Raw genomic sequence first — 14,293 nt, 5'->3', positions numbered from 1 at the left:
ATTTTCAAAAGTTGAAAATCTGGAAGTTTCCTAGGTTTCCAAAATGTTAAATGTTCAACTTTTGAGAAACTAAATTTTTTAGAAAAAGGTTTGACAAAAAATATTAAGTTTGAAAAGACAACTTTATCAAATTTTTTTCTGAAAAACAAAATTGAGAAAAAAAGAAAAAAAAGCAAATTTAAACTTCTCAAGCTTCAATTCTTTTAAGTCAAAAATTTTAAGAAACTAAAATTTTGGCACCTTGCCAAACTTTGACAATTCATGAAACATTTTAGATGATTGTATGGGGGGAAAGGAAGGAAATGAGGCTAACCTTAATTGAGTCAGTTGCATTTCCATTAACCTAAAATACTTCACAAATTGGAATTATGAAAATGACCAGTTTGAAAACACGTTTTCTAAGTTTGTGAAATTGTATTTTTTCGACACTATTGGAATACCGACTCAGTTTGTGCACATTTATAGTGTGTGCACCTTGTCAAACATTTTCAACTCCAGAGCTTTTTATTCAAATTGTTGACTTTATAACCAAACACTGTTATAAAGTCAGTTTATAACAGTGACTTTATAACACTGTTATAAAGTCACTGTTCACCCACAGCAGCAACCAGAGAGCTTTCAAAAAACTCCAACTTTATTGTGGCAATTCTTAAATCCATTAACCTTCTGTAACAATAAAAAAAAAAAAAACGTCTTTATCCGACTCCTGTAAATGTGTACAGACTGTTTACCTGTGGACTCCTGGCAGATGGAGACGGGCTGCCTGTGTGGAAACACTGCAGATCCAGGAGTGAACCAGGAATGACTGGTTAAATTTCAGTCACACTTTTCATGTGATTGGGGTCCATTTCAAGGAATAATAAAAAAAAAAAAGATTCAAAAATCTCACTGAAACTGAACCATCCTGAAACACTGTGCAGTTCATAAAGTGTAATCTGTCTCTTCTTGTATGAACAGTCATATTTACAAATCACCTTTTAATGAATGATCTTCTACCCTGTCCAGCTGCTTAAGTCAATTGGAATTAATCAAAATCTTCACATCAAGAGCAAGAAATGGTTAAAAACCAAAAGTGGGTAAAGTGGACTCAGCTGGCCACAGCTCTAGTCACTTTAGAGCCTGATGCCTGATTTCAACGTACTGTCACTTTAATTAAAGGTCCTCAAGTCAATATGGTGGAATAAGCAGGTTATTGTCAACCACTAAAGCACTAAATTACAGCAGCACTTCAAAATGACACACTGGGAGGAAACGCCTCATCCTCCGACACTCACAATGATACTGGAAAACATTTCAATATGCAAAAAACAGCAACGTACTGAAACCAAACAAATTAAATAAAAAAAAGCATCCTGCTGTTGATTATTCCAACCTAAAAATCAATGAGCAAAACATGAACGGTGCAGGGTGATTGGTGGGAAACGAAGCTCTGTTTCCTCTATGATAACATCGATTTTTTCTTCTTTTTTTTTTCTTTTCACCTGAGAATGGGCTATTGCATCCAAAGGAGGAAAATCTAGATTTGTGTCATATTACGTTGGTTCCCATTTTACAGAAAAAAAAGAAAGAAAAAAAAAAGATGTTGTCTGCAGAATGCAGGAGTACCGTTTTTAAATAGCCGGCATGAACACACCCAAGTCTTTGTTTAAAATAATAATATTAATATTTATAATAAGCTTTGAAGAGAAACAGAGAAGAAAAAAAAAAGAATTTCAGAGCTCTGTTCCATTTCCCCACCCATTCAGAAAAAAAAAAAAAAAAAAAAAAAAAAAAACCCTCGGGGGGCCCTTCAGGTTTTGGGTGGAGCACCCCCAAAGAAAATGGACAACCTCCATCATGTTAGCCATCTTTGTTTTTTGTTTGTTTTTTATGTTTTGCATAGCCAGACAGTGGGCATGAGCTTTGCAACCACTTGAAGAGTTTTGAACAGAGAGCTGTCAGTGGAAGTGGGGGGGAGAGGAGGTCTTGGTCCATATGAGCCCCCACCCCGACCTGAGGCTGGTCCCTCCCTACCACGCAGCCTCCTGCTCACAGAGCGGGCTCTTTCTGGCGCTCGCGTCCGTTAGACGTCTTCTTAACTTTGGAGATTCCCTCCAGAACGCCCGACTCTGTCACTCTGCACACACAGACAAAACCAAAACCTAAATAACATGGAGAAGAATCCTTCATGTCAGACTGGGATCATTTTAAATGCAGAACAAATGAATAAAACTAGGAGTGCACTGATCCTCTTTTTTGACTTCCGATACCGATATCTGAGGGTTAGTGTCAGCTGAACCAGGAAAACCAGGCTGAACAAACTTCTATTGAACCGCTAAACTTGTTTGTTTGAGACAATAAGAGACTTTCTTTAACATTTTTAGGAAAACGTGCATTTTTACATTTCAGGCTACAAAGTCAACCATGACGATTATTCGTGACTAATCACAGCACTAAAGTGTGATTAACCAGATTTGAATTTTAATCAATTGACAGCACTACTTAAACTTTAGTTTTTTTAACAGTCATAAATGTGCTGAACTACTAATTTATTTGATAACTCTGCACCAGAACAGCACCATTAAATAAACCAGTAGCTTCACAGGCTTGATCAAACATGTAAAAAATAAACTGCAACAAACTTTTTTTTCAAATGGTTTAGAAAATTAAATTAGAAATTCTAATTACATTTTTATTTTCATTTTATTATTTATTTAATAATAATAAAATTATAACAGTCCTAATGGACCGGGCACGTTGTCATTGATACCCGATATAGAATTTTTTTTTTCCAATATCGGGGCCAATACAGATATTAGTACAGGATCGGTGCAGCTCCTACTCTGAGACACTCACACTTCATCCATCTCCACATCCTCTTCATCCAGGGGCAGCTGCAGGTACGGGTTGTTGGACGCCGGTCGGAACTTGTAGCCGGTCAGCACGAAGAAGATCAGAGTGGACACTTCCACCAGAAACTGAGGACCAGAGGAAGGTGTGTGTTTTACAGGGAGACCTCAGTAAACTCAAATCATCTCAGTAAAGATTTTTACACTTTTTTAGTGTTTATTTTAGGGCTGCAACTAACAACTAATTTAGTAGTCAATTATTTTTGACGATTAATCAATTAATCAAATTTTTAATTTAACCACTGAGGGATTTCTTTACACAATATTTGAAATGCGCTACAAGATGCAAATGAATTACTTTTAAAATAAAAAAAAAACATTTTGTTGCTTAAATGCAGTAACAGAATTATTTAGTGAATTTGAACCAGATAAAGAGGAGTTCTGGGTACAACATATTTACAGATGTTTTTTTATCCTAAATGCAAAACACATTTACATTATACTGTACAATTTTAGCTTAATTACTACTCTGAATATGTTAGGTTCTTTCAGCATATTGACTTATTTTTTTAGTCTGTATATCCAGTTAATCAATTGCTAAATTTGACAATTATTTGAATAACTGATTAATCACAATCCAATTAATCGTTTCAGCCTTAGTTTGTTTTTTACTGAAGACAACCCCAAATTCAGTTTCTCTGAAAAGTTGAATATAAATAGAGAACGATAAAACAGTTAATTAAGCCCAGAAATGTCAGCCTACAGAGCAGCAGGCTGAAGAAAATACTCGATTATTCCCAAACAGAAATTAAATGATAAAAACTTTATTAAATAATATGTTTGAGTCTGCTGTGGAGCTCCTGGATTTGAGTCTTACCTCATAACACCACTGCCACTGGAAGGGCATTGTGATCTTCAACAAAATGGCTATGATCCTCGTGAAGTAGATGTAGCACACGATCTACAATAAATGAACAGATTCAATTGGAGGCAGAAATCAGACTGTTGAAACAGGATTAATGGTGTGGCGTTTCCTTTAAAATCCTGGCAACTGTTACTGGGAAATGTTGTAATTTGATGAAAGTGTTCTGTTCAAAGACGAACAGGTGTCTTTTTTATTTATTTATTTTTTTAATAAAATTGAAAAATAGCACATTCATCAAAACTAACTATTTTTCTCTGGTTAATCTAGTTTTACAGCTGCCAGGAAAAAAAATATTTTCTAGGACAAACTGAGCTCTGGACAGTTTGCCGAGGCGTCTCTCTCACCATAACGTAGTAATGCCTGAACAGCTTGAGCTTCTCCAGGTTCATGGCAGCTGGAAGAAACAAAACTCAAGTTTAGAGTAAACAGGACAAAGATGGTGATGCGTTCACTTAACTCAGGGAGAAACCAGTCTACCTTTCCCGTCTGTGCTGGAAGCCTCCTGTAAGTGACGGATGGACCTGCCGATACAGAAAGATGAGAAAATACGTCAATCTATAGATACTTAAAAGTCTTGTCAGGTCAAATTAACACTACGCTAAATAGGTGAAAATGTAAGGTTTTTACACTAAAGTCACAGCTGACCGGCCACACATTCATACACTGATGTGTAATTGGAGGTTAACCTCCGACCCCCAGGAGGAAGCTGGAATTGAACCCACAACTTTCAGGTCCTGAGACGATTGTTCTCTGTGCAGAACTCTGCTAGCTTATTTACAAATAAGCTGAATTTATTCATCAAAAACTCTTAACTACACAAAGTCAGATAAATTGAAACGGAAAACTTGGATGTAAACAAATATAGTCCATTTCTGTTTTCTTCAAAGTTTCATATATTTTTTATAAATCAAAATTATAAAAAATTATATTTTCTTAGCTTCTTGATTTCAATTCCACGTTTTACCAAACACATTATTTCACTAAAACAGTTTCTGCAGTCACATGGTTCCTAAAATCAAAAACTTCTGTACCCTTACAAACTGTATTAATAGGGTATATTTTAATTACTATCAGTTATGTAAAGCTTCTACAAATCTATCAGTCTGTTAATTATAGGTATTTTGGTAATTTAAAAAAGTAGAACACATTACTGTCAAAATGAGAAACAGTTTTTCCACATTATTACCCTGATGAGTGATCCATCAGTCAGAAAACTCAAAAAATTTGATCATTTTCTGATCATTGACAGTATTTACCCAAGAGCTAACAGGATGCTAACAATAACAGCTTCTACTAATGGTAACAAACTCAAAGTTAGATATTCTCAGTGTTGAGAATTGAATTAAGAGGAAGCACAAAATAAAGCAGTTTAAAAGGATATGTTTTCACAAAGGTAAGTTGGTTGGTTATTCAGGCTTCTATAATGCCGAACGACACTCCAGTTGAGGTTAACAATGCTAACGGATAACATGCTAAAGGCTACGTCAGTTTAGCTTTTGTGTTAAATTAGTGAAACCCTAGATCTACAGTTCACATGGCCTCTTCAGGCAACACATCACACTGACCAGACAACGGGGAACAGGATGGCTCCGCAGCAAATGAGGTCCACCAGAAAGAGGATCTCCTTCCACAGATAGTACTCACTGGAGCCTTCCTCTGTCGACTCGATGATGATGTAGGCAACATTCGCCAGCACCTGGTAGGAAAACACACACGCACGTTTGCATGGCTATCTTTGTGGGGACATTCCATTGACTTCCATTCATTTCTACAGCCTAAACGTAACCCTAACCCATACATACCTAACCCTAACCAAAACTCAATTCACACCTTAGTTCTACATCTGACCCCTGACCCAAAAACAGCGTTTCCCCTTGTGGGGATCAGGCTTGGGTCCCCACAAGGAGCAGTTGGTCCCCACAACATCATATGTGTCAGGAAAATGGCCCCACAAGGCATCACAAACAAACACATACACGTATACGCGCGCGCGCACACACACACACACACACACACACACACACACACTACCTGCAGAGGGATGACTATCATGAAGATCTTCTTCTCTTTGTCAGAGAGGATGTATTTAACGAAAGCCCAGCCCGTCCCAATCAGTGCCAGAGTGATGAACAGGAGCGCCCCCTTCAGCCTGACAGATACAGGAGTATTAATACAGAATGCTCAAAACAAACAGGATCCAAACTAGAAATGAATTGGATGCATGGATCAACATTGGTATCGGACAATGTTCGCCATTTTTTGACATTCTGATATTGCCCCGATAATTAAAAGTGTGCCGATGCAATAACGAACTTTTACCATATTTTCCAGACTATAAGTTGCTTTGGAGTGTAAGCAGCATAAGTAAAAAAAAAAGTGTCATGAAGAGGAAAAAAACATATGCAAGTCTATTTGTACTGTAAGTTGCAGAGCCAGCAAAGCTGTAAAAAAAAAAAAAAAATAATAAAATAAAAAAATTTGTGACTTATATTCCAGAATATACAGTATTTTCCTAACTATATTTCCGGTATTTGTTTGGCCATGTGAGAGAGATAGTACACCACATAGTGTTCAACTTCAGCAGAGAGGCCGTTTCAGTGGTGTGGTCCATTATTGTCATGGTAGAGAATATGTATATCAGCTAAAAAAAATTCACAACAGAACATCCCTGATAAAAAAAAAAAAAATTCCAGCAGAAATAACTTACAGGTGTGTGATATAGTACATGACAGCCCAGCCTTCGATAGGATGACCCTCGATGTTGATAAAGTGGTAGTTGATCTGTGAAAACAGAAGCCATGAACACACAAACTACCTTGTCTGTTGTGATAAAACAGAAAATGCCTCAAGCTGTTGCTGAGAACATGAAGAGAATTACTGGCACTGTGACCTACACTGTGGAAAACTAAAGATGTGGACTTGGTGAATGCCAGTGCAGCCATCAGCCAGTGGATCTTAAACACACTGTATCTGTAAAGAAGCAGAGGAGGAAAAATCTTCATATTCAAGTTATAGAAAGGCAGTTTATGCTTTTCTCTGACCCTATGGAATAAAATGTTACCATAGTTGATGATTCTTTTTTCTGTTTTATCTGCAGTGGGTTTTTTTGTTTTTTTTTTGTTTCTGAACATCTTATCCATAAGTGTTGTTGGTATCAATTACTTTTACACATGTGGATAAAATGCTGCTGCTTTCACTCACCAAAGATAATGTGGTTCAAGATCTGAAGTGTGAACTCGGCTCATGTCTCAACAGGATGTGGGATGCAATAAATAAAGATGGCTGCGGAGATGAGTTGCTCCTTAATCCTTATCGGCCTTTTACAGTTCAAAAGACTCAGTGCTTGTTTGGTTTGGGTGTGGGAATCTCCTGTGTCCTACAGTTGCAAACCCTCCAGAAGGTCAACAACCTGACAATCGTGGGTTTATGCTAGTTAGCCATCTGGCAAACTTTGTGGCCTGTGTGGTTAGCATGACACTAAAGTCTTAAACTCAATAAAGATGCCAAGAACAATACCCCCCTGTTTGCTTTAGATACTCTAAGACAAAAGAACGGTTGTCTTTAATAGAAACATTAAGAAATATAAAAAGAACCTAATCAATAACAATGTGAATGTTTTCATTGTCCTAATCAGAGCAAATAACAAAAATAAGGAGAATCAGTTCCCAGTTAGATAAAAAGGAGGATTAGCACATGTAGCAAAACAGGAAACCAGACAGATGTGATATGATGAAGCTTGAACTTTTGATTCAGTGTTTGGAAAGCAGGTTTTCCCAGCACTATAATAATCAGGGATCCGAACAAACAAATCTATTCATTGGCAGTTCTGCTGAGTGACGTTCGCTTGTGTCGTCCGACATGTTTAATGCTGCTGTAAACAAGGAGCTATGGGAGCTTTACTGTACTGTTTAAATTTGTATTAAATATGCATCTTTAGGATGTTCGCCCACTTTGTACAATCAGCCAATCTTTTCAACACTGTGGAGAAGAGCTGGGATGTTTGCGTATAAAAATCCTTCGGCTTTTCCATTTCGGCCGCTTCACAAGCTAAATATATCCTGGTGGGTCGTCGAAGCTCTTCTCTGGACCGATCCGCCATGTCGGTGAACTTCCAGCATCAGCAGCTGGCTATGTCAGCAGTGAGTTAATGGTAGCCTGAAAGGTTCATTAAGTCACCGAACATAATGAAGATGTCTGAGTGCGACTCAAATTGTGGTCTGATAGAAACGTCCAGAGGAAAAAGACAATACGTAGAATATACAAGATTAAATATTCCCATTAAGACAAAATTTAAGACATTTTAAGGCCAACTTACTTTTTAAAAAATTAATTTAAAACATTTTAAGGCCTCAATTTTAGATATATAAATTTAGGACTTTTAGAGGATGCTCAGGAAAGTGCTGCTCATGCTGCCTCCACTTTACACAACTCAATATTTTGACACCATGGCCACCAATTGGAACGACAGCAACATATCTTCAACCCCTTCATCGCTGCCCCTCAGTCATTACGTGACCCCCATTGAGGGCCAAGAATGCACCTTAGGCTTGGCTTGAAAGCATCACATGAAAAGCGGCTGATGTGTTCACAGACAATCGAAGTTCTATTACATTTTTTGTGTTCACCTTGAGATGACAAAACGTCTGGGACATAAAAGAAATCACAATTTGAGTGTAATTCATGGGATGTACCTGTGCTTCATGAGCATGTAGACCCACACCATAGCAGCAGTGAAGAAGACTCCGGCCATACAGATGTAAAGACGAGACAAGGGGATTTCGGCCGCAGACAGGTAGCTCTCTCCTGGGTTCTTTTCTACCACGTCCACCTGTGGGGGTTGGGAACGTTAAATGAACACCTGGCAGACGCCTGAGGAATGGCAGAGCATTGCCAACGCTCGTTGACTCACCGTCAAGGCATAAGGCTTCTTGACTCCAGGCACCCTGTTCTGACAATAGTGGAACTTCAGGCTGTAGAGACCCTGATCCTTTGGGCCAACGACCAGAAGGAACTGTAGAGGAGGAGACGCGTTAAACCAGACGGCACAACCATTGATATGCATCACTGGATTGGACGGCGCCCATCAGCCGCTGCAGCTAGTGACGCGCTCCTTCAGGCACCATTGCTACGCATCGAGTCACGTCCACAAAACCATACTGTTCCAATGCAGGATGAGCAGGAAGCTGTTACAACAATGGCGCCCTTAATTCCTACCCGATTTCTATAAAATGACTTATTAAAAATGAGAAAATTGCAGATCTTCTGACACATAAACTATGTATTCTTTCTGGATTTAAATCTATAAATATTTTGCTTTCTGAGAGAGGACTAAGGGATCTCTCTTTTATATTGGTCAATAATTTAATTTTACATAATTGCGCCTGTAGAAGGCATAGCATGTTCAAGTTCAACTAACCATTGCTTCTATAGTTTATGAAATGTTTCATCCTATTTGACGATCGTCATCAATATCGCCACATTCTACGGATAAATGAGGCAATCACACACTGACCCATTGCCATAGCAACCGATAAGACAAAAGCTCTGCCAGCCGACAGAGCAGAGATTACAGTCATGGGCATCAGGAACCAAAGATGCCCATAACATTTCCCCCCATAAAAAGAACGTAAAAACGACAAAGCAGAACATTCAGTCTGTTACAGTATCATGTTTTCTGGCTTGATGTTTATTTTGCGATTATTAATAATTGGTTGTCTGAACTCAATGGTGGCTGATTAGCTAATTTAAACACCTGCTCTATTAATGACCTGTCAGAGAGTGGGTGACAGGTCAGTTGCCTTATTTTAGAGTTACAGGGTTTATAATGACTTGCAAAATATATTTTTTTAGCCCTTAAATAATTTTTTTGCGTACTTTAAGTGTCTAGGAGTGCGAAAAAAAAGTTTAATTTATTTACTCCTGGTGCTCCATAGATATGTTTATATTCTTTCGCGTTATATTCTTCAGTCGGTTTATTTTTCTCTATTGGATGTAATGTTTTCTTGTCTATAATATGATTGCATTTGACGACAACTAAAAGTGAAACCCTTTTTTAGACTTTTTTGTGTGATCGTGTCATTTTCCCGACCAGCGATATTCCTGATTCAACGCATAGCAATGGCGCATGTAACAACAATTCACATAGATGTCCAATCCTGTAACATACATCAACGAGCAAACCAACCAAATGCTCCCAAATGTTTTCTAAATGAAGAGAAAAGGGCACTTACGCTGAAGTTGTACAAGCCATTCGTTTTGTCCAGGGCTAAAATCGGCTTGACTGAACTGTTCAGCTGCAAAAAAAATTCCAGTTAAGACGCTGATTGAAAGAACAAACTGCACAAATATTTAGCCACAAGAAAAATAAAACAATCTCACCAGAAATGTAGTTTCTTCCACTTTCTTAGCTTCCTCAACTTTCTTAGCTTCCCCAGCAGGGTTTGGATTTTTGTTTTCTGCTGGTTCTTCTTTCCCTTTCCCATCATCTTGTTTTGGGTTTGTGTTTAATGGCTTCTCATTTGCATCGTTTGGTTCTCCATTGCCATTAGCCCTCTTTGTAACCTTTTTTTCTGAACAGAAATGGAGGCACAGAAACGCATCAAGATTAACATTAGTCACTTTAAAACAGTGGCGTCATTCACTCTGCAGCAGTTATGTGAGGAAGTGTTAGAATCAGCAACACAAACCTTTAGGTTTATCCAACTTGGCTTTGGCAATCAGGAAATTATCCTGAACGCCCATGGCACTCACGTTGACTCTAGACGGACAGAAGTCAAACACTTAACCTTCGCACAAAGCTGTGACACATTAAAAACTTATGATCTAAAAACAACACACACCCCAGATTCTTGCTGTCAATGAGAAAAAGAATAAGAGGTTCATCGTTGGTGGTCTTCGTCACCGTGAGCGGGCACACCTCGGTCTCCTCCGCCTACGGAGAACACAACAAGACTCTAACCTTCTCTGGTAAAAAAAAAAAATTTGAAATGAATGACATTGAGTAGATGATATATTATCAAGGATATGTTTTACTATACAGAATAGATGTCCCCAACTGATTGAGAGCTGTAGAAAATCCAATGTTTAACTATGAAGGTTGGTACTCACTGTGTACGACAACACCCCATTAACTCGAGACCTGGACAGGCTGAAGCCAACCTAAAGTAGACAACAATGAGGACCTGAATCAGTTTTGATATTATTGGCATTGATTTCCATCAATAGACAGAGAAAACATATGATTAGTGGTGGTTAGGCCTGTCATGATACATTTTCCTGGATGATAAAATATCCCAGAAGTTATCGCGATAAATGATAACACATTGTCGTTTTGAGACCATTTTCCAGTAACATAATGTTAGTTGAATAATAACACAAGAACACATTCTCAAAGATCAGCAAACTTTTAAATTCCAACCAACATTTAATACTGGAACTGGAAGATATTTTAAATATCCAAAATAAATAAAACAGAAACAACAACAAAAAATGAACCTTTAAGTCTCTGTAAGCAAAATTGTCCTTCAAAAAAAAGTAATTGTGATTTATAATGTGATTCACTGATTTATTGCTTATTGTGACAGGCCAGGTGGGCATGTATTGTATCGTTTATCATGAAAAATTTCGTAGGAGAATTCTCATTTATTTTTCTCGATAATTTTCAATTAATATAAAAAAATATATTACTATCATTATTATATTATTGGAAATCTTAGTTTTACTGTTCTCTGCTGTTTGTTCCACGTGGGCATCGATAAATATCAGTAAATTCATAAATATAGTAAAAAGCAATTACTGTGTGCAGCTTAATGATAGAAATCATTTCTTTATTTGAGAGATATTGCGAAGAAGCCCATTTCAGATGAGCATCGTTTTCTCAAACATTTTCAACTTCTGAAACTCATTTTCTCTAGAAAATTTCTGAGATTAATCTAAAAATGTTTGAGTTTTTTCCTAGAAAATTTCTGATTTTTCAAACTCAAACTTCCAAGTTTTTTCTAACAAATTTCTGAGATTAATCTAAAAATCTCTGAGATTTTTGTCAGAAATGTGCTCCCTTTGTATCGACAATGGCCTGCAGCAAACAAAGTCTCTTAAATAAATTACAAAAACGTAGATCGAGTCACACAAAAGAACAGAGGTTTCCTTTTGTCAGCACTGTGTAATCAAGCATTTCAAAACCGAGCAGTGAGTAAATTACACCAGTCTTATAAATGAAGACAAAATGTATCCAATAAAAAAATAAAACTGTATGAATTACCTCATTATTATCATTTCTCGACCATGATCTAAAAGAACATACTAGAGTTCCTACTGCAAAACTAATATGGGCAGAATAATATTACTACTGCTTCCTCCAACTTTTCTTTTTCTTTACATTTACCTGAAAGGAAATGAAAACAAACAGACTTACTGGGTAGATGCTGTAGTTCACAATGTCACTGAGCCACAGGGAGGACAGACTCACATTTAGAGTTCCATTTGCGAAGAAACCAAAATTGTTGAGGTCAATGGCAAACCGTGTTTCATTCTGAAAAAAACAAGTTTAAGATTTTTGATCACAAATACTTTAACCATAAATACAGTTAAAGTATTGAGACCAATTATGCTTGTTGTGAGACCGACAAGCTAATTGGCTCAGAATGAATGAGAAACAAATTTGAAGGTTTCAGTCAAAGCAGATTTTGAGATGAGTAAAGGGAAGGTAGCAAATCCATTAGCTAAAAATCAACATTTTTAATCGGTAAAATGTTTATTTTAGCTAATTTGTGGAATACTTTATGGAAATACCTAAAAATTATATATTTAAGAAATGTTTGGCAGTTTTTTTTTTTTGTCCCACCTTTTTGTGGAAATTGAGAGACTGTCTCAATTTATAATCTACACACATGATATTGGCTTACTTTATGTGATTTTTCAGCTAAAATTGTTTGTTTTGACGCAGAACAATTTGCATGACGTCAACATGCCCACTGTCACATTTGACCAGATCTAAACGTTGTCTAAATGCCAAGCAAGCGCCGCTTTTACTTGTTTAACCGTGTTCTTTTTCCACAAACATAAAGATTTTAAAGATCAAAAATTGTAATTTAATACATTCATAATTACAGTTTTGGTTTGACCATTTTAAATTTTGAGTCTAAAAAAGTTCAGGTTTTCTAGAAACCATGAAATAGCCACAGCCGAAGCTTGCTACTGCATAATCTCCTTTACAAACACATCCATATTTGGCATAAGTACAACAGTGTGACACCAATGGCATTGACATCTTTTATGCCATTGAATGTAATCAACACGCTGTGGGTTTAGTGAAGCAACGTCAATGCTCGTGATGTTAGCATAAGCTACCCGGGCTAACGCTGACGATACTCTAAACCAAAATAGTGTTACACACTTACCTTTAGACTGAGCTTGTGTATCCTCGCGTTACACCCCGACAGCAGAACTAAGAGTAAAATTGCTGCAAAGGAGAACTGTATGTGCGGCACAGCCATCACAACACCTGCTAACGTTAACTGTTAGCTGTCGACAATTCTGCCAGATGGCTAAACAACAAGCTTGCTAGCAGTCCTTCCGGTCTCGAATCGTTACAATGAAATTGTAAACGATGCTCACCCACGCGAATGACCTATTTCGTTGTTAAATAACAACACCGTCCTTTATGTTTTCCAATGTAGAAGTTCTTTCATTGCGTAAACTACCAGCTAGCTTGTCGCAGACGTTGGGAAACTGCAACTTCCTGGTTTGCAATATTACGGAGGGTTCGGACAGAGCCGTCACAAACTGAAGAACAACAAATTATTTGTTCTACAGCTGGAATAAATATGTCCCGCAGGCTAGTGAGGGGATAAACATGATTTATGGCAGCTCTTCAGTCAAAACGTTATTAACAGTGTCAAAATTTCTATTGACACGATTTGTCTATACCTTGTGTTTCGTTGTGCTACATTAGGTCACGTGGATTACCTAGGACGTTGACGTGGAACGGAACCACCCCTCCACGTAGTATTGGATCTGTGAGATTAGTAAGTAAGTAAGTAAATAAATAAGGAGTCAAACGAGTTTAAACAACTCTAAAAAGGTCAAAGTGATGGCAATAATGTTGGATAACCTCACTTAAAATTCTGTTACTTGTAAAGAGTCCAAAGGACCCCACCAACAAAATTGGTGTGAAACGTTTGTGCTCCGTTTGTCCTGGTTTGTACAGCAACATTTTTGTGTCCCTATGATTTTAAAGATTTTAATAAATATTTCCAGAGGTCACGAAAGTTCAACCAACCCCCCCCCCCCACCCCCCACGCAGCTTCTTCAAATCAATCAAAATTGGTGTCAGTCAACTTTCAACTTATTAGCTAAACGTGTGCTGCAAAAATGTTGTTTTTTTGTTTGTTTTTGCTGCTGCTTTTGCTTTGAAGATATTCGTGGAAGTTTAAACGTCAACAGGTCCACCCCTCCCTCCCCCATTACCCAAATCAAACGAAATTGGTGTCAAATATTTGTGCAGCAAAAAAAAAAAAAGAAAAAAAAATCTTTGTTTTGA

General features: G+C 37.4%; 1 protein-coding gene across 1 annotated transcript; it reads right to left on the bottom strand.

Moving 5' to 3' along the window:
- Positions 1 to 1,467: 1,467 nt before the first annotated feature.
- gpr108 (G protein-coupled receptor 108) lies at positions 1,468 to 13,776 on the bottom strand. Its single transcript, XM_015049191.1, has 18 exons — positions 13,152 to 13,776; positions 12,167 to 12,283; positions 10,861 to 10,911; positions 10,593 to 10,684; positions 10,440 to 10,510; positions 10,132 to 10,322; positions 9,984 to 10,046; positions 8,663 to 8,764; positions 8,445 to 8,581; positions 6,648 to 6,723; positions 6,461 to 6,534; positions 5,785 to 5,902; positions 5,319 to 5,449; positions 4,231 to 4,274; positions 4,098 to 4,147; positions 3,706 to 3,789; positions 2,836 to 2,957; positions 1,468 to 2,116 (listed from the first exon to the last, which is right to left on the bottom strand). The coding sequence occupies exons 1-18, from the start codon at positions 13,245 to 13,247 to the stop codon at positions 2,029 to 2,031; spliced, it is 1,707 nt and encodes a 568-aa protein (XP_014904677.1). The 5' UTR covers positions 13,248 to 13,776; the 3' UTR covers positions 1,468 to 2,028.
- Between the last annotated feature and the right edge of the window lie 517 nt (positions 13,777 to 14,293).

The sequence above is a fragment of the Poecilia latipinna genome, unplaced genomic scaffold (assembly GCF_001443285.1).
Source record: "Poecilia latipinna isolate Pla-1442-1.1 unplaced genomic scaffold, P_latipinna-1.0 Scaffold932, whole genome shotgun sequence".
Taxonomy (NCBI): Eukaryota; Metazoa; Chordata; class Actinopteri; order Cyprinodontiformes; family Poeciliidae; genus Poecilia; species Poecilia latipinna.
Note: the sequence above shows the minus strand (reverse complement) of the source record. Positions and strands in the feature narration are given on the sequence as shown.